Genomic DNA, 19727 nt, shown 5'->3' on the forward strand with positions numbered 1-19727 from the left:
CTCTTACACTGGAAATGAGCTGCATGATGTAAAATCACTTGTGGGACAGCAGAGGACAAAAGAATTCCTTTGGAACAGATGTTCGTCACAATCTTTTTCAGAGTACTTATAAATTTTTAGCATGTCTTTTGATGATGATTGTCAAGATACCTACACAACCAGGACTCAGAAGTGGTTTCAAGTCCAATTTTCTATCTTCTAGTTTTTTTAAAAACTAAAATAAATAAGATGCATTAAATCTTATTGGAATCACACAAACTACAATGTTTTCCATCACAATGTAAAAACTTGTGGAAGATAAGCAAGTAACTTGCTTATGTGAAGTAAGCAAGAAAAGTGAAATAAAACAGGACAGATGCAGATTCCAGCCAGCTGGTGAGATCCTGCTTCAGTCCTGGGGAATCAGTATGAGCCCAGTGGTATCCAATTTTCTAAATTTCCAAGGGGTTGGAAAGTTGAAGTTTTATATGAAATTTTCTAATGCCTAAGTGCTAGAAGTTTATTCATTTTCCAAAAATAAAATACTGTATATGACTTGCTCATTGGTTTACATAAGGCTATATTCAAATTTAAAATCCAACAGTAGATCTGAGTTTGCAACTTCAGATCTACATAATTCCTAGCAGTATTTTTTTAAAACAATACAATAGCTATTTAATTAAAACTTATTTCTTCATTTTATAAATATGCATGCCCTAATGGTAGTAACAACCAATTTGACTTTCATGTTTATATGACAGATCTCAACAACCTCTAGTTGCTAAGCAGTTATTGAGTTTTTAATATTTAATCTAGGATTATGGAATATTTGGATTAAAATTAAAAATTTATACAAATGGCCTAGTTAGGACTGTTGTATAGTTGTAGAATCATTTTATTAAATTCCATAAATTTTCTTCTGATACTCCATGTGTATTAGGCCAATTGTTAATTCTTTAATAGGTCTAGGAAAAAACATAAAAATAGTACTATGTTAGAACCTACTGGGAGCCTACTGAGGGTCAAAGCACTGTTTTAATTGCTTTAAATGAGTTAATTTAATCCTCTCAACAACACTGCAGAGGGACAGCCATTATGATTGCCACTTTACTGAAGAGATAACTAAATCATAACACTTCCCCAGGGTCACACAGCTAGGTAAAGATACTTACTCATGTTCCCTGCACTTCACTTATAGCATATGATCTGAGTTGTGTTGATTTTTTTTGGACAGATTAAGAATTTAGGGATTAGTCTTCCCTGCTTGGCCTATTACATCTAAATTTCAATCCCTCAAAATTAATAAATTTTGAGGGTAAATTAATAAATATTTAGTATATACTTAAAAACCATGAAAAAATTTTAAAACATGAACATTTAAAAAAAATTAATAATGAAAAGTAAATTACATCTGCATTTTCACTATGAATTTAGGAGTAAGCCACAACAGACCTAGCTATGCCTGAGATTATATCTCAGTAGGAATTATAGATATTTTAAAATCTCAATACAATTGTTACAGAGATTATAAAATAATATTTGCATTCATGGAAACTTCATAATTCTATTAATTATGGGATTTGCCATTTGATCTTACTATGTAATATGCTAACATTACAGATTTTTTTCCACCTGTGGTGGGTGTTGAACACAGGGCCTCACAGACACCAGGAAATTTATTCTACCACTGAACTATATCCCCAAGACACAAATTCATTTTTTAAGTGAAGAATTTTGATCACTGGATTTTAATATGTCTAGTTTCCTTTATGATCCTATTGGTATTCTGTTTGTTTGCCATGCTGAAGATCAAACCCAGGGCTTCACATTTGCTAGGCAAATGCTCTACCACTAAACTATCCCCACAGCTCATTCTATATGTTTTATTTTATGCACTTATCTTTTTCTGAGAAGGAATTCATAGGTTTTACCACAATGCCAAAGGGACCCATGACACAAAGTAAGGAAGCAGTAATATTTGTTTCATCCCTGTTCACATATCTTTCCATCTGTCCACATACTGATTTCATTCAGTATGGAATAAATATCATTGACTGCTTGTCATGTGCAAGGCTCACTGCAGATCCACCAAGCTTCACTAGACTTTAAAATCTAGAAAATTTACAAAAGAAAGTTTTCCCAAGTTTCCTATAACTGTAATATTTGAGATGCCCTAGTTCTTTGAAATGCATTCATTTAATCATTTGTCTCTTAACTAAAGGGAACTCAAAGGCCACTCTCACTCTACTTTTCCTCTACTCTTTTCAGTCTTGTTTTATGAAATCCATGCAGGCATGCCACTCCCTAGAAATAGGAGGAAAATCTTTCATTTTAAAAACTTGTAATAGAGTTTGTACCTCATGGTATTATACTCTTTTTTTTTTAGAGAGTGAGAGAGGAGAGAGAGAGAGAGAGAATTTTTAATATTTATTTTTTAGTTCTCTTTGTTGGTATGTGGTGCTGAGGATCCAACCCAGGCCGCACACATGCCAGGCGAGCGTGCTACCGCTTGAGCCACATCCCCAGCCCCATGGTATTATATTCTATAATTGCACTGATAAACTTTATTGCCAGTATGGGTTTTGGTATCAGACTAACGATTGCTGCCTGGATTTTATTTGACAATGGCAATTGAAGAATCTGAGCTAGATTCAATCCCAGGATAAGATAAAAACAAAAAAATAAACAAAACAAAATACAGTTCTGGGTACAATCCATGCAGGCAAGGAAATGTTATGAAAGTTTTGTTATTAAACACTATGTCTAAAAGTAAGCAGTTCCAGTAATGACAGAATCGCTAGTGTTGAACCAGTCTTCTTACTGAACCACAACAAAAAAATAAAACTCTTAGTAAATAATAGGTAAGTCATGAATTCAAGCAGGAATTTAGAAGATGGTTTTTAATGGAAAGGCTATGATTGGTTGGGGACAACTGAAGAATAAAAATGAGTTTTACTGGGCTAAAGAGACAGAAGTCAGATTTGGAGGATTATCCAAATGTCTGGGACTTGAAGGACAAAGTCTCAGAGAAGGAACTTTGGAGAAAGAGTCAAAGAAATCTTCATGGAGTTTCTTCTTTAATTTTAGGCTGAATTCTGAGCTGGGTATGTGCAGGATGAGACATCAAGAAAAGTATCAGAAAAAAAAAGTATATAGAAAGCTTAGGAATTGAGGAGAAAAAATCATAAACAGGACACAAAAACTAATCACACCAGAAAAAAGATTAATAAATTGGATTGTGTTAAAATCAACAACTTTTGTTCTGATTTATAAATTCATAAAAATATATTTCTTCTAGAAGCATTATTGCTTTACTTCTCATGTTTAAATCTATTATTTTGTTTTTGTTTGCTTATGTACCTCTAAATATAACTCTATAAATAAATCAGAACAATGTGGTTTCATATATGGAGTAACTGTACTCACTGCTCAAAGTCATGGATCTGGAGCAGGCTCTGTTCAACTCCTCCCCTGCCAACACCCCAGATCTTAAAATTTGGGAATGAGATTCTCCATCACCATTCCAGTGAGCATTTATGGCCTCATTGGGTGTGGATAGTCTTATCCAAGCAGAAAGTTGTCAAGCAAAGGTGTCTTGTGATGGCCTCCTGTCTTTTGGATGGTCAGTGGGTAGGCTGAAAGTCAACAAAGTGAGGTCTGGAGCAGATTTTGAAGGGAAGAAAATGTAGTGGTAAAATATATCTCAACTGATTCTTAAAAGGCTTATGATGAAACTGATGCATAATGAGAATTAAGTGATGATGTAATGATAAAATGGATGTTGACTCTGATAATAATGGCCAGTATGTGGCTATCTTGGTTTGTCCATGAGGAAAACATATTTATTATATTGCTAACCTTAAAACATGCCCCACAGTAAAAGGCTGATTGCCAGAATAAAACTTTCTAGAATGCTTAAACCTTACTGTTGATTTACCAGAAGTAATATTTTTTATTATTTTACAAGTGACTTCACTTCTCCAGAATGAAATAGCAATCCCAACACTTTTTTTTTCTTTCAGTTCTCTTTTTTGTTTTAAATATTTTTGGTTGTCAATGGACCTTTATTTTATTTATTTATATGCAGTGCTGAGAATCAAACCAGTGCCTCACACATGCTAGGCAAGCGCTTCACCAATGAGCCATACCCCAGGCCCTCCTTTCAGTTCTTGAATCATAAATATAATCAAGTCTTCAACTCTGGCCATGACATTGTTTTGTAAACACTGTGAATTAAATTGTACTTTGCATTTACTAATTATTCAACTTCAAATGTCATAAAAGATCTCGGTGATTTTAAATGAGTCCAGTTGACCTGAGTTAATCAAAAAGTGTCTTAACAGACACAAATAACTATCACCATTAAGTGAGAGTTGGGACAGCATAAGGTGAAATTTATGTCTCAAAAGGCCCTAAACATGTTTGAAATTCCAATAACTTAAGTATACATCAACTGATTATGTTTGTCAAAAGAATGTTGGTTTATTTCAGAGTTTTACATAGAACTATATAAATTTATATACTTATACCTTTTCTACTGCTTTTGTATCCTAAGTATACCCTCAATTATTCAAGCATAAATGCCATCTGTGTATGTATTAAGATTGAAAGCCATCATCTTTTAATTCCTTATTAATTCTTCAAACTGAATTTCCTTCTCTGTTGAGCAAAAATATATCCTAGGGTAAAAGAAAATCTCATCTATGGCTTTATAGATGGCTCTACACTCCTAAACTGAGGAAAAGGGGTCTAATGTCATGACCTATTTATATAGTTTTTAAACTTTTTAAGAAAAATAAAGCTCTGCTATAATTAATGCCTAATGAAATAAACACCCTGCCTTTGTGGTTGGTTGCCTGGTAACTGCATACTGCAGGCTTGTGGGGTAGCTAAAGAGGCTGAATAAACAGAAATGTTCAAATCCACTTCCAATTCAGGTGGATGAGGGGCAGCAGCAGGCTAGATTCTTTTCTTAAAATTGTTTTTCCATAATGGTTTTGCACTAAAACATCCTCTACACTGAAACTTACTCTTGTAAATGACTTCTGCAGATAAGAGTCCAAACCACCAAGTTATGATTTAAAATTTTAAAAACACTCAACAGTACTAAACTAACTCTACTTTGTTGTTCTGTATTAGCCCTAATGTCTGTTAGAGTGACTGGACTGGGGAAAAATGTTCTTACTGTACTTTCCTTTCCCACATTTTAAAACTTGGTGCATTATAACTGTACATAATGATGGGATTTGTTGTTATATATTCATACATACACACAATATAGAATACAATTTGGCCAACATCACTGCCCAGCACTTTCTTACTGTACCTTTAACCTTTCAATAAAAGCTGATATTTGCACATCACTTCAGCACTTGAGTGACCAGATATAGTTCCTGGTTAAAGGTGGTAATTGAATGGGCCAGGGGTGATGATAATGATCATTTACATTTAGTTTGGGCTTGGTTCCTCATAACAGATTTGATTTCCTAATTATGTTTTGCCTTAGCTTAGGTAAAAATAGCTTTCATTTCCTTGGCACATGCCAACCACAGTTGGTGGAGGAGGCTTTCCAAATCCATAGGTTGTTGACAAGAGTGTCTAACTAGATTAGATTTAAATTTACGGAATAAAATCCACAAAGGCCCTAAAGTACATGTAGATAATGACAAGTTGACTATAAGGAAATGTAGTTAGATCAGATGAAAACTCATTTCTGGCAATGTCTTGTTTTCAAAAGCATGTGTTAGGTACAGGGTACTGGGAGCTCATTTGCACTCTTTGTTATAGAATTTCTGATGCCAAGATTTGGGGCTTGCTAGGTTAGTCGCCCCCATGTATACAGGAATAAGCGTAGGCTGGAATATTTAAATTGTCTAACTATAGCCTTTTGGATATAGTCAGAAATGATTTGCTACTCAGTAGTTTTGTCATTTGGCAATACTAAAACATAATAACATATGGTTTGCTCTTTAGAATTAACATAAATGCTGTTGTTTGAAATAAAGGATTCTTATTCTCTGATGGAAACTGTTTTAGGGTACATGTTCCTTTATCTTTTCACATGGAAGGAAGCATCCCATTGCATCATTATGTTTAACTCTTGAGTTTTGGGTTTTGTGGTTGGAAGATGTGGCTGGTGAGGCCCAGGGCATAGTTTAATCAGAAAACCACTTGGCTCCACAACTATTGTCTGCATTCCTAGCTTAAAACAACTCATTTCTCTGGTCTTAAAAGAGACCCTTGAAGTATGAGCAATAGTTGACTCAAACACCTCTATTTCAGGGTTTGGAAAATAATTAGTTTCAAATTCTTTTGTCAATGGGACAGTAACATTATCATCTTTATGTTAAAAGGATAAAATAATGTAAATATTAATTTTCTCTATCTGCAATATATTCAATATCTCTCCTTCTATCTTATTGCCAAAATGTATTTACTTATTAATAATCACAATTCATTTTTTGTTATAAGGGTTTTTCTTTTTCAGTTATACTTCTTTGCCTCTTTTTTTATACCCTGCCATCTCACTCTAGCCCTAAGATGTCTTTCATTATTGTTACTATTATTAGTTATTTAATAAAGTTTCAAAAGATTTAGTTTTTGGAACCATCAAGTTACTACCTTTTCATAAGTATTTGGTTTAACTGTGATAGAAGCTGTCTTTGGAGGGGGGGGAATCTTTCAGAAAGAGTTAATTTGCATTAACAATCAGGATAATTCTCAGGAGAGAATTTAAACCAGCCAGTGTCTACTCTTGGAGAAGCAGCCCCAGGCCAGGCTACTGGTGAGGAAATTTACTCCTAGTGTGCTGCCTCTGTGCTGTATGTAGGCTGGATGCTCATCCATCCCTTAGCAGTGGCAGCTTTAAGATAGAAAAAAATGCTGTGGATTCACCTCCTGAGATCCTGAATTTTGATAGAAAATGTGCTGTCTAGTGATTTTTTTATGCTTGTCTCCATACACTCACTCATAGGTTGGTGAGAGGGGGAAAAAAATCACTCCTCTCTGATAGCATTTTGCTTTAATTGTATTTACACAAATACAAGCCATTTCTTCCCAATGATTTTAAAAAATTGAGTCACATGAACATAATACATGAGATTTGTTTCCAGAGGTATCATCACTTCATATACCTAGTTCTTAATTCTAAGAAGTGTGTTGTTTAATTTTTTTTCAGAAGTAAACCAATTAATTTCTTGAGTAGTAATTCAACATCAGTATTCAGAAAATTGAAAGCCTTGTGATGTAGGAATATGCATTTTGAAATATGAAAAAAAAGCAAAGGACAAGAAATGTTCTTGATTCTAACTTTAAATATTTACTATCACTTCCCTATCTTTTACTGTCAAATGCTTTTCATTTTTTCATATAAGGAGTCTAGATGTTCTAATATTGAGCAATTTTAGAGAGAATGTTTGATAAAAGAAAATGATGAATAACCATGGAAACCAAATGGCTGAGATAGGTAATAGTTATCTGTAAAGTCAAAGAAAACAAATAGTTGAGCCCTCTGCTCACAGAATTGCCTGCAGGTGATCTAAGACTCTGACCCTTAACCCCAGAGTTCCAGGTGAAAGTTCTTTCTTGACCTCTCTTTACTGTGAGGGAACTTTTTAGATTTTATCTATCAACCCTTTTTGGGGGTCTTCTCAGATTTTATCTGGTCTGGTTTGTGTCATATTTGGATCCATTTTGGAGAGTGGAACAATTAAAGTGTCCAAACCTTTCATTAGGAGTCTTCCATTTAAAAAACAAAGGAAGAAAGAAAGAAAAAGCTTTTGATCTGATCTCTAACCCTTGAACTAAACATTCCAGTCATTCATCTTCCAGAATTTCAAGTACAGGATTTCATTGTGGTTTGATTCTACTTCTTTAAGACCCAGCTTGAATGCCTCAATTTGATTTTGTGCTTTCAACACAGTTCCTGGGATCTGGAGATTTGGGAAGGGCTGTACCATATGGTCTTGATAAGGTGATAGATTTTCACATTCTGCAAATTGGCAAGAAAGGGTAGGCACTGAATCAGATGCAGGAAGGGAAAATTAATGTTTGGGCCTCACTCATTAAATTCTTGAGCCCTGTATTTCCCAAAGAATTTTTTTTCCCTTTTGCAATATTGAGGGAATGAAGCCAAGGCCTCTCTCGTGCTAGCCAGGCACTCTGCACTATAGAATCAAATTTAACAAAGGTGTGTGTGTGTGCATCCACGTGTCCTCACATGCAGGGGTGGGAGTCTTCTAACCTCTTTCATAAGGTTCTTCTAACCTTCCTTTAAAAAGCTATGGCATTTAACACTTAAGTTTTTCAGAAGAGACATCCGACTTAGGAGTTAAAGAACAAAAAAGGGCCTCTTCTTTGGGAGTCCATAGAACAAAAACAGGCCTCTTAGCTTTCTTTGAAAAGGAGACTGCATAGAAAGGTACCCGATGAGAGGCACTAAAAGATAACATGTCTTTTTCATCTGGGAGTTGATAGTTTGGGGAGAAGAACCACAGTCGATGACAGGATAAAACAAAGCCAGGTGTATGTGCACAGAGGGTAAAAGACACATGTAAAGGTGGTACAAATGTCCTGGAGGCAAGAAAATTTAAGAAAAAGAAATTTTAGAAGGGGTTCGTTAAGTAATTTCTAATTGGCGGACGGCGGAGTGGGTAGAGGGAGCTTAAGTGAAGGATTTCCCTTGATCTTAGAGAATTCAGAGTCAGGAGCCTGCCTTTGATTCGGGTCTATGCGGCGCTTTTGGCTTGGTGGAGGCTTGCTTGGAGATCGCCTTGTGGGCACTTTCTTTCCTTCATCTCTTCTAGCGCCGGTGTCCTTGGCTCCTCCAGCTGCGCGCTGGCCCACAGGGGTCCAGGTTGAGTCCCTCTTCTGGTCCCCTGGCGGGCGCGCGTGGGGACTGCGCAGGCCGGCGGCGGGGCGGGGCGGGCTGAGCGGCCCCGGCGCGCCGCGGGTTAAGTGGCGGGGGCGGCGGCGAGGGGCGGAGGGAGCGCCGCGGCCCGGCTCCGAGCGCCCGCGGCCCGCAGCGGGTTAAGCGCCACCCGCGCGGAGAGGGCTGAGCCCCGAGCCGCCGCTCCGAGCTCGCATTCGGATCCGCTAGAGCAGGAAGATGGCGACGGACGGCGCGAGCTGCGAGCCCGACTTGTCCCGCGCCCCCGAAGACGCAGCAGGGGCTACTGCGGAGGCGGCGGTAACCGAGTTCCCGGGGTGGGCGCGGGAGGTGTGTAGACGCGGGTCGCTGGATCCAGGTCCCCGTCCCGGAGACGCTCCTTAATCCCGAACACCTCGAGATGTCCCTTTCTTCGGGCGCCCCCAGGGCCAGAGACTGGTTTGAGTGGGACGAGGCGGCCACCTGGGTTAGGGATCCCTTCTGTCCTTTAGGGCTCCCTGTGCGTGTCCTGTGCAACCCTGACGCCCACTCCCTCCACCGGGGGGCATTTTGACCCGGAAAGAGGGCTGAGTGTGTTTCTTGTCGAATCTGACCCCCCATTGTTCACCTTTCGCTGCGCGCGTGGCTGTGAGCGAGTGTCCCCGGGGTGCCTGGCACCTCTCAGTGGACCCAGGAAAGCAGGGAGAAGGAGGCGGGCCATCGCCAAGCAGGTGTGGGGATGCCCCATTGTGTGTTTCTCTTCTTGTGCCTTTGGGAGGCCAGTTGGGAGAGGCCCGCGCCCAGCTGTGGGCGCTGCTGCAGCTGAGCGACAGCACTTTAGGTAGCTGCTTGCTGCTCCATCACTTGGTGGTGGTGGTGGTGGTGGGGTTGTTCTTCCAGAGGCGATGCCCTGGCAAGGTGGAGGTTCTGCACCTGGTTTCTGGATATTGTTTTCACCTGGGGTCTGGAAGCCAAATGGGCTGCTTCCCATGGCTCATTCTGTGGTTAGCACCATGAATATATCCATGTATTGACACTTGCTTGTTTTCCAGCCTTTTCCCTGATGAAGGCTGGACCCACATTTCCTGGGTGCAAAAACCTTATAGGGGCTTGAAAACCAGCTTCTCTGGAGCTGCAAAGATCTGCAAAGAAAGGCAGATCTGGGAGCACCTCCCACTCTTGGCGCGATCCCGCTGCTCTGGCTGAGGATTCGGGGTGGGATGGAGTGAGCCGGGCTTGGACGCCCCCTCGGTTCCTCCCACCACCTGAGAGAAGTCGTTGCGGGAGGCAGCAGAGGGCAGGGCAGGGCATAAACAGCTCGGGCTGTTTTAACTTCCTCCCACCTCTGGAGGTAGGGCTTTCTGGAGAGGGAGAGGAGAGATGTGGAGGAAGGCACTGTGGGTGAGAGGAGCTGTGCTTGAAAAGGAAAGGAGAAACGGAGGAGGAGGGCTGCTGATTTCCGCTTGTGAAACTGGCAAATTTGGAGCTCAAACTTTTGCGAAAATTGAATTTTCATCCCTAGTGTGGAAGTTTTAAAAGATTTATGGTGAAATCTTTTCACTCTCTGAGTTCTCCTCTCCAAGGTATAATAAGAAAGCTAGATGTTAAAACAACAAACCTCTCTGGGAAGCTGAAATGATTGGGTACTTATATACCCAAAAGATGGTGAGGGAAAGGCAATGAAAGGAAAAGGAGGTGGTATGTTGTAAACCAGCAAGGTTGGATTTGTTTGTTTAGCCTATGTAGAATGAGCTTCTTTCTATTCTCAATATTTTAATCACCTGACAATTAAACCAAGCCCAGACATCTGATTAGTGATGTGTAGCTGACATATAGTTTCGTTAGATTGTAAACACCACCTTGTTTACAAGAGGATTTTGGAATTAACAAGGTCAGCGTCCCCTCTCTGTTTTAAAAATTTAGGAGTCTGAATTTCACTGCTGATCATTGGGGATTTGATGATTTTAGGCTTGTCAATGGGAATAACCATGGAAATTCTGTGAAAATGAACCTCCTTTGTTATTTTCATAGAATCCTTTGGGGTTCTCGGATGCAGCAAAAGTCTCCATCTGATAGTTTTTTTAAAAAAACTCGATTTTTAAGATATTTTGCTGACTTATGCAGTACAACTGGGCATAATATTTTTCAAAATAAATTTGACTTAAAAATGCATGGTCCATTTTTATCATCCCTTTGAAGTACAGATAGATTACATTAAAGAAGAGGCAGAGAAATATCTGTCATAATTGCTTCTTATCTAATAGCTAAAAATCAAAGGCATATGTATGCATTCTGAGTTCTTTTAAAACAGAACTTTTTTTATTTTAGCAAGAAATTCTTTTTTGCATGTTAAAGATTTATTTCATTTCAAATTGGTTTACATATTGTGCATTTTTATATATACATTTGGCAGTAGTGAGCCAGCGGAGCCTCCAAAGCAGTAGGCTATTTTTGAAAGTGAGTGTTTTCACTAAGTTTTGACTATTTAGATTGTTGCTTAGGAACAAGTTTAATTTATAGTTTTCAGTTTAATATCATTTTCAGTGGAGTGTTTTAAATTTAGTTTGTGATCCTTGTTCTTAGCTGTTTGAATCCTGAAAGCATCCCAAGTGTAAAGCGGGCTAACAATTACATTATTCAATAGGATCGTATTAATAGTCTTTGCTGTGAACCATGCTGGGAGACATGGGTTATTTTCAGTGTCTTAGCCAAATGTGATGACTTTTATAGGCCATATTGCTATTTTAACTCCTAATGGATAAGGCAGTATGGAAAAAAAAATCTTCCTGCTTTTTATTGTCACCAAAGAATTTAGGAATGAAAGGAAAATGGAGATCTTTTAAAAGCTATATTTGGGATACCAACCAGCAGCCTTACCATTCTGAGCTTTCTTTAGCAGCTAATATGCAAAAAAAAAAAAAATAGGTATAAATTTTGTTGCCATGGTGATAGAGACAAAGAGAAACTTGGACAATATGTTTGTTTAAAAATGCACAACAGTGATTTTAAAACAACTTAATGGCTGGATTGTTGTTTTGGTGGCAATATTGAATGTAAACACAATGAGAGAATCTTAGTTGATTTTGCTAATTTTTAAAAGCTAAATTGTTGTCCTATGACAACTATAAATATTGAAAGTTTCACAAAATAAAATTTGCTGATTTATCACATATCATTGAACATTTACAAGTGGAAGCATCATGAGTAACATCTCTGCTGACCTAAAGTGACGTATCGCATTAATAGAAACTGACATACACCAAGAAATCATAGGAGAAATTGTGGTGTTATGAGAGGCACAAATAATTTGCAATAGAAGTATTGGGAGAAACAAGCAGAGAGAGGGTTCCTATTGGAAGGATCTGGAAATGCTGTACAGAATGAGGACATTTCACCTGGGGATTAATATAAAGTGGATGTGGACAGAGACTGCCTGAAGGAGTGTGCACCTGCGTCTGGTTCTTGGGGTTCTTTAAGTCATGGCACATATAAAAGACTTTCAAAAGTGAGTGCAGAGGTTTCCATTTTGACCTCAGCTGTATGCTTTAGAAAAAAAATAGTTTAAAATTTGAAAAAATTGAAATAAAATTTCCTCAGAGGTTAGAATATGACTGTTTTCAGTGTGATGCTTTTCATTCTTCTTAAATTATAAGCAGTATGTTTCTGTTTGCACCTGCTTTGTTTTCTTTGGACTTTATTATTGTCATTGCCTTTGCTCTCGTCATTGTTTTTCTTACAGGAGCAGTTTTATGTAGAGGAAAACGTTTGTATTATTTGTAATTGAATTCATGCCTAGACTGAATTGCCGGTTGGTTCTGTCCTCATGTGCGTCACATAAGTTTATGAGTTCAGAAATGTTTCATAGTCTTAGTACTCAGTCATTTGCAGATATCTGCTATTGGTCATATGTAATCAAGGATGTGACAAGGAGAGAACAGACTCAAAGAGGATTGTGTGAATTTATTTGCAGAAGAAATCAAAGGTTACTTATCCCAGTGCCAGTCACATGGTAAGCATTTTACAGATGTCTATTGAATGAAAAAAAAAAAGGAATGAAAATCCATTAAAAAACTATGACATCATAATTAATGTTGGTTGGCTAATTGGAAAAATTTTATTACCAGGTTATAATGAAATTATTGTCCTATGGTTTTTATTAACATTATAGATATTAGAGACCTTGAATCAAAAGATTTTCATTTTAACCCTTTCTAAACTGCTTTTCTCAATGAATTTGAAAAATGCTTCCAGATTTTTAGTTTAATTTTCAACACTATTAATTTTCTTTTTAGATTACCTCTCTTCCAAATGATTATTGAGGCTAGCGGTGTAGTGGTGGTGACTGTACCACTTCCATCCAGAAGACTTGTGACAGTAGAGTCAAGGCCATATTACCCATTTGGACTTGGAGGAGGGGATGATTGAGGATAAGGTGTAAATGTGGGAAAGTCTGGAGACAGAGAATGGGAATAAAAAGAAAGATTGGCCAGGAAGGAGCCAGTTAGGCAAGGTTTTTGAATAGACTACAGATGCACAAACCATGGGAATTCAACTTTAAATGCATCTAGGAAGGATGAAGCCATATCTCTTCCCAATTTACATGTACTTGCTGCCTAAACACATCTGAATGTGGCTTTAGAGAGAGCCTTTGTAAGAATCCTCTTGATTGGATCCTCTCTATGGGAGCTCTTAGAAAAGGAGATTTGTCTTTTCTCCTTGATGAATTGGTAAAGAAATAGAGAACAGACACCAGAGAGTGATGATGATGGCATTGACAGTAAAGATTGACAGAATTTTAGTCTGATCTTTTATAAATAACCTTTACAAAGATGACATCATGTTACTAATGCTGTGTGCACAATGGTGTCATCAATGCGGAACCTGATTTTAGGGAGGAGATTATCTCTGAATAAATTTTTAAGAAACAACTAATAACTTGAGGATCTATTTGCAAGGTTAGTATAGTAAATGAAGTATAATCAAGTCAACATTGTTTTGTGGAGTGAGTGCTTATTTGTAAATTATTTAGTTTTGACATTGCTATGTTTCATGGGAAAGACAACTGGAATGATTCCAAAAAGTCTGCTTGAGTTCTCCCACAAAAGGGCTTCATGGCTGCAAGAGTATAATTTAGCCTTCCATGCCCCAGCCTCTTCACTTTGAAAATCAGCATGCTGACATTTGCCACCTACAGATCAAGACAATATTCTTCAATGTATTGCAAGCTTCTTAAAGGACAATTATTAGGTGGAAATACTTTTATTTTTTCTGAGATGCAGCCTATTCTTTCCCTGAAGAGGAAATGGAGACTGAGAGGAGTTTTGAAAGAAGGAAAAGGGAGGTAGCTGGGCCTAATTATCAGATGCTGTCACCCCTGACTGAGTACTTTTCTGCTTTTCATTTCAGCTTTCTCTTAGTTAAAATTAGTTACATCCATTACCAGTTTTCCTTCCTGACATTGTTTCCTTGTCAGTATTACCGCCTCCCAATACACTGAAAGTGCCTTGTCTTGCAGGAAAGACAAAAGACCCCAGGCAGTGTGGTTGACTTGAGGACCCTTTGTTCTCTATATGTTGTTTTAAAGATTTCCCTAGTTTAGGTTACTCTAAATGATTTTTTAAACAATCAATGATTGATTGAATGCTCAGTTACTTAGTTGCTTCTAGAGTGGACTATAGCATTGTATCTTAGTTGCCTGTAGAATGTTGTACCTTAGTGAGCTACAACATTTCATGCTGTTTTATGCTGTAGGCAATAGGCACTTAATACCAAAAGTTGGGGGCAGGACACATTTGATAAAATCAGGTGAAGATGTGATATTCTTGCTATCCTGACACACCTAGTAAATGTGAGGGAATAAAGTTACCAGAGAATATAAATTTAGTACTGTAAGTAAATGTAACTGGCAGAATATGATTAGTTGATAGATAAGTTAATACAACAGACTCTAAGTCCAAATTGAGAGAAAAGATTTCTAGAGTCACAAAAATGGAAGCTATGCTTCTTGTTGAAGATAAATATCAGATGAATATGAAGAATAAGGACCAGGGAGAGCAGAATCAGAGGTATGAGATCCTCTCATGAAAACTCACTCTTCCATGTAGAGAGAGAAATCAGGAGGAATAATTTCAAGGCAAGAGGTAACGACAAATTTTAAAATGGTCTGAATTCATGAGAAACATTGTATGTTCTTCATGAACAGTATCATAATTGGCTAAATTCATATTCTATGTACTTAAAATTTGGACTTAGTTTTTTCATGTCAATAATTCAGTATTAAAATTGTGATCCTTTTGAAGTTTCAAATGTTTCATTGCTTTCTCTTCTTTATGGTCCTTATTTATCCCAAAGGAAAAAATCTTACTTTCTTAGGAAATTCTAAGTGCATTACTATTAGCATACACTATTAAATGAGGAGCAACCCACATTTCTGTAACTTCTAAGCAAAGAGGCAAAATCAATTTTCCTCAAGTATTTCTCATAGGCCTTCAGTCTTAGGGAATGACCTAAATTTTCTCAGTCCATCAATACAGTTACCCTAATGGTAAATGAAATTAGGATGTTTGGGGCTGGAGGAGTTTTTAGAGATCAATTAGCTCAATATCCATATTTACTGATGAGAAACCTGAGAACCAAACAAATGAAATGACTTGTCCTTCTTTGCTGATTGCTCATTAGCCACATCTCTTGTGCCTTTCAGGCCATCTGCTCTCTCAGACACCCTCACTCTTTCTTCCTTAAGAGAGATTGATCAAAAGTAGGCACAACTCACTGGGTTTTAAGCTGGGCAGAAGTAGAGAATGTGTTTTCCTAGTAGAACTGTTTCACCTAGCAGCCCGGATAAGACTGGTGTGTTTGGGTAGAGAACTGAGGGGCACTTAGCCACTGTGGTTCCACCATGTTCTGAAGGCTTTTTGGCCTCCCATCCATGTGCCAACCCCATTTATTCTTTAAGGTTATGGGCAAGGCCCTTTGGCCCCATTTGGCTGTGACTGTAGAATCCCCCTGAGTTTTAAATTTAGGGGTAGGAGAGTAAGGTATCCTTGGTGGTGACCTGTTTTCAGTTTTAGCAGTGTAAGATGACTCAATTCAGTCAGGTTCTGTTTTTATCTTCTCCTTCTCTCTCCTTCACTGAGCCTGAATGAGAAGATTGCCCTCTGTACACCTACCATAAGTAATTCACGGTGCAAAACTGCTGTTGAAAAAGGGTGTCTCTCCTTTTTCATTTATATATAAGCCTAAATATATTAATTATAACAAATTAATAATTAATATATGCTACATTAACAGGAAAAAATTAATATGCAATAAAAAAACAATGCATCAGTATAGCATACACCAATATACATGATTTGTTGTATCCCAAAGAGGATACAACAATAGGATCTTCTCTATTTGGTGAATAGACCTGGGTTAGATTACACTGCCATGACAGATTTTTTTTTTCCCCCGTATGAGATAAGATCCATGCCAGATGTTCGTACTGTATGCATTTACTGCATATACTGTCTGGTGCAATTCCTTAGTAGCACTTTCCCTGGCATATAGTACTTTTCCTGGCATATGGATCAGACCTTAAGAGCAGTCATTAGAGTTAAAATCCAACAGGTATGCTTTATTTTTTATTTTTGAGTTTCTTTCTGTTGCTATGAGAGCTAGGTGTAAGAAAGCTTAGACTGTTAGCATTTCCTTGGGGTAGAGGGGTTCATGTTTTTTTGAGTGCCCTGATGGACAGCTTAGTTTTTTATTTGGCATGTTTTGGATCTGTTCTTTTTTTTTTTTTTTTTTTAAATTAAATTACCAGGGTAGTATTTATCAACAGGAGATTTAAAACAATTCCTTTTGTTCTTGAATCAAGAATCATTAATGATTTTTCTCTATATCTAAGTATTTTTATCCCATACGTATATCAGATGAATGCCCATTCATATGAAACAAAAATGAAGGTTTTTATTGGAACTTTTGCTTCTAGGCTTGCTTATTTTTCTAAAATTACCAGAGTGCTTTATATTTATTTATAAAATATCTAGAACCTTAAGATCACCACCTATTTTCATGCACTTTTGTTTTTAAACCCTGCTTTGCCAGAATAGGGGATGGGAACATCAGATACGGAGAATAGCAAATTGAAAATATTATTATTATTGGAAATTGGGAATGAGTGGTGTTTTAGTGAGGAAGTATAGATGGAGGTATAGGGGAGAAGGAAGCAGACACACTACATACCTAAAATAATATATATCACCTATATTATGATATGAGATAGATTTCTAAAATATTCTGTGACAAAGTTTAGCAAGAACCCTATAAACAGTAATGGTGGTAGTGGTGGTGGTGGTGGTTATTATTATTATTTCCATTACTGGGAATTGAATCCAGGGGTGCTCTACCACTGAGTCACATCTGCAGCTCTTTTTATTTTTTTATTTTGAGACGGGTCTTGCTGAGTTCCCGAGGCTGGCCTTGAATTTGCCATTCTCCTGCCTCAGCCTTCCAAGCAGCTGGGATTACAGGCATGTGCAAATGCATTTTTTTAAAAAAAATGAATTTCCCTATCAATTGATGGTAATATATAGAAAAACAGAAGTGTTGTTTGCAGGTCACGGTTGTGATGTCAGTGATGATGGAAGCAGGGCAAACTCTCCTGACTCAACATGAATCAGAATCTTGGCAATGTCTTCTATAATTTATTAGTTTTTAAAAGGGAGTGCTTTGCTTATGAAGCTTCAGGGAAACAAGCACAATAAAACATACAATTAATTAAAATCTTTAGAACAACCAGCAGCAACATTAATAAAACATTACCTTTTAAAGCACATAAGAATTGCAGCTTATTCTCCCATCTCAGTAGGGGGGAAAGCAGAATAAAAGTCTGTCTTTCATCATTGTCAATAAACTGAGTTTATTGGACTTGTGCTGGTAGTTTTTCAAAGAATAGGCTCTTAGCCAGTGTCCCACTTCTCCCTACATAAAACATCTGGGATAGTAAAAACAATTGCCAGCCTTTATTTAGCACTTACTTCACTTATGTGTTCTTATTTAATCCTCACAAGAACTTTGCAGAGTAGATGCTAGTGTTACCATTGTATAGATGAGAAAGCAGAGACTCAACCAAGTTATTGAAATGCTTCTCAAAGTGTCATCCAGCTTGGACCAGCAGCACCAGAAAGAGCTTGCTTATTAGAAAGGCAAACTTACAGCCTCTCTAACAATCAAGAAATTCTGAATCAATTTCTAGAGGTAGAGAGAGACCTGCAGCCTGTTTTTTAAGTCAAAGTCTCCAGGAGATTCTTACATGCTAAAGTTTTAAATAATATAAGATATAATACTACAGTAGAGTTTGGGACCTGCTATATTGGATTTTACTAATGACAGGGGACATCTCTGAGTTGCCTTCTAAGCTGTGCTCTCCTTCAAACCTGCTATAGGTTTAGCTCTTCTCTTTTTCCATCTTTAGGCCCTGCCTTCCAAATAACTGCTCACTCTAGTGGGTATGTGTAAGAAGAAACAATTTACATAGGAAAATTCTTTTAAAATCTTTCTCAAGGGATCCATCTAGGTCTTGTCTCTTTCCCATTTATCATTGTGTCCCATTCCAGATGGCTCTTTTGAAGTGAGATATGACTAGCTCTGGTCAGGTCTTGTGAAAGCCCCTGAAGTTGTTCGTGGTCTCTGCTGTGTTTACTCCTGCTTATGCACAAAGACAATCTGGTGGTAGATGTAGGTGCTAAGCCAGTTGTTACTGCACTTACAGAACGCGTATTGGAATTATGATACTGTATGATACTGTATGGTCAAGTGTGTACACAAATTGGATGTCCTGGTTTTACCATTTACTGGTTACATGATCTGTGTATGTTATCTGACTTCTCTGAGTTGTGGTTTCCCTAACTAAAAAAACAGAGATGGTGATGTCATGTGGATTAGATGTCATGTCATTATTTCTTTGAGAATACTTTGAAAACTGTTGGGTGCTATACAAATGTGAAGTAATGTTCTGGAATGCACTGAAGAACAGCTTCTGAGGTTGGGTGTACCAAGAAATTTGGGGATAGATATGAGTTTCCTTCCAAGGATGGGATAGTCAAAGGAAAGTTTCCATAGAAGAGAGAAGCATATTGTGTGTTTTTGGAGGACTTCAGTCTTTGGACTCACCCAGACCCAGCTGAGAACACATTAACTGATCTTTTCTCCACTCTATCTGTAATATAGATGTTAGAAGACCTAATTGTAAAAGTTATTGTGAGGAAAGAAGTTGAAGATAAAAGAATTTGGATCCAGTGGTATATCAATGTTATTTAATGCTGTAAGATTGGATGTAGTCATGATGGAAGGAATGTGGAGAACATGATAGGGCTTGGAGAGTACTGTATGAGAAGTTATGACCCCCAGGGCCATTGTGCTGACTCCTCATAGTGCAACTGTGTCTCTGGCAGGCTGACTTGTTCTAGCCTCAGCTCCACACCTAGCCCTCCTCGTAGAATAAGAAGCTACAGGGAATTTGCCTAAGAAAGCACTTCAATAATTTAATTGTAGAGTTCCATAGGCCCAAATAACTATAAGTGGGTTGTGGTTCAGGCTTATTAAAAGCGAATCTGTCTGCAGTGAGCATGTGTATACATGTTGGTGGGGAAGGGTGGGCAGTATGCAGAACACGTTCCTTTGAAATGGGTAACTATTAGTTGGCTCTGTGGATTATTTCCTTTGGAAATGTGAATCTGGGTTTACCTAGTCATTCTACTTTTGAAGAGAAGCCACAATTCTAGAATTATGTATTTATTTATTTGGTGATATTTTCAAATTTCTTTTTTTTTCCTTTTCTTTTTTTTTTTAATGTAGTTTGAATGTAGGGGAAAGTTTTTCTGTGGCTCAAGTAACACAC

The 19727-nt window shown here is 37.7% G+C and overlaps 1 protein-coding gene across 5 annotated transcripts in view; it reads left to right on the forward strand.

Annotated features, from left to right (window-relative positions):
• Positions 1-8965: 8965 nt before the first annotated feature.
• The window catches only part of Cttnbp2 (cortactin binding protein 2), a 140804-nt gene continuing 130042 nt past the window's right edge, over positions 8966-19727 (forward strand). For 2 of the 5 annotated variants that reach the window (XM_078040316.1, XM_078040318.1), the window contains exon 1: positions 8967-9196. In XM_078040316.1, coding sequence (XP_077896442.1) covers positions 9086-9196 — 111 coding nt within the window. In that variant the 5' untranslated portion in view covers positions 8967-9085. Of the gene's footprint in view, positions 9197-9496; positions 9577-12835; positions 12855-19727 lie in introns of those variants that run through there. The other 3 variants (XM_078040320.1, XM_078040319.1, XM_078040317.1) reach the window with 3 other exon arrangements.

Source organism: Ictidomys tridecemlineatus, chromosome 2 (genome assembly GCF_052094955.1).
Source record: "Ictidomys tridecemlineatus isolate mIctTri1 chromosome 2, mIctTri1.hap1, whole genome shotgun sequence".
Classification (NCBI taxonomy): Eukaryota; Metazoa; Chordata; class Mammalia; order Rodentia; family Sciuridae; genus Ictidomys; species Ictidomys tridecemlineatus.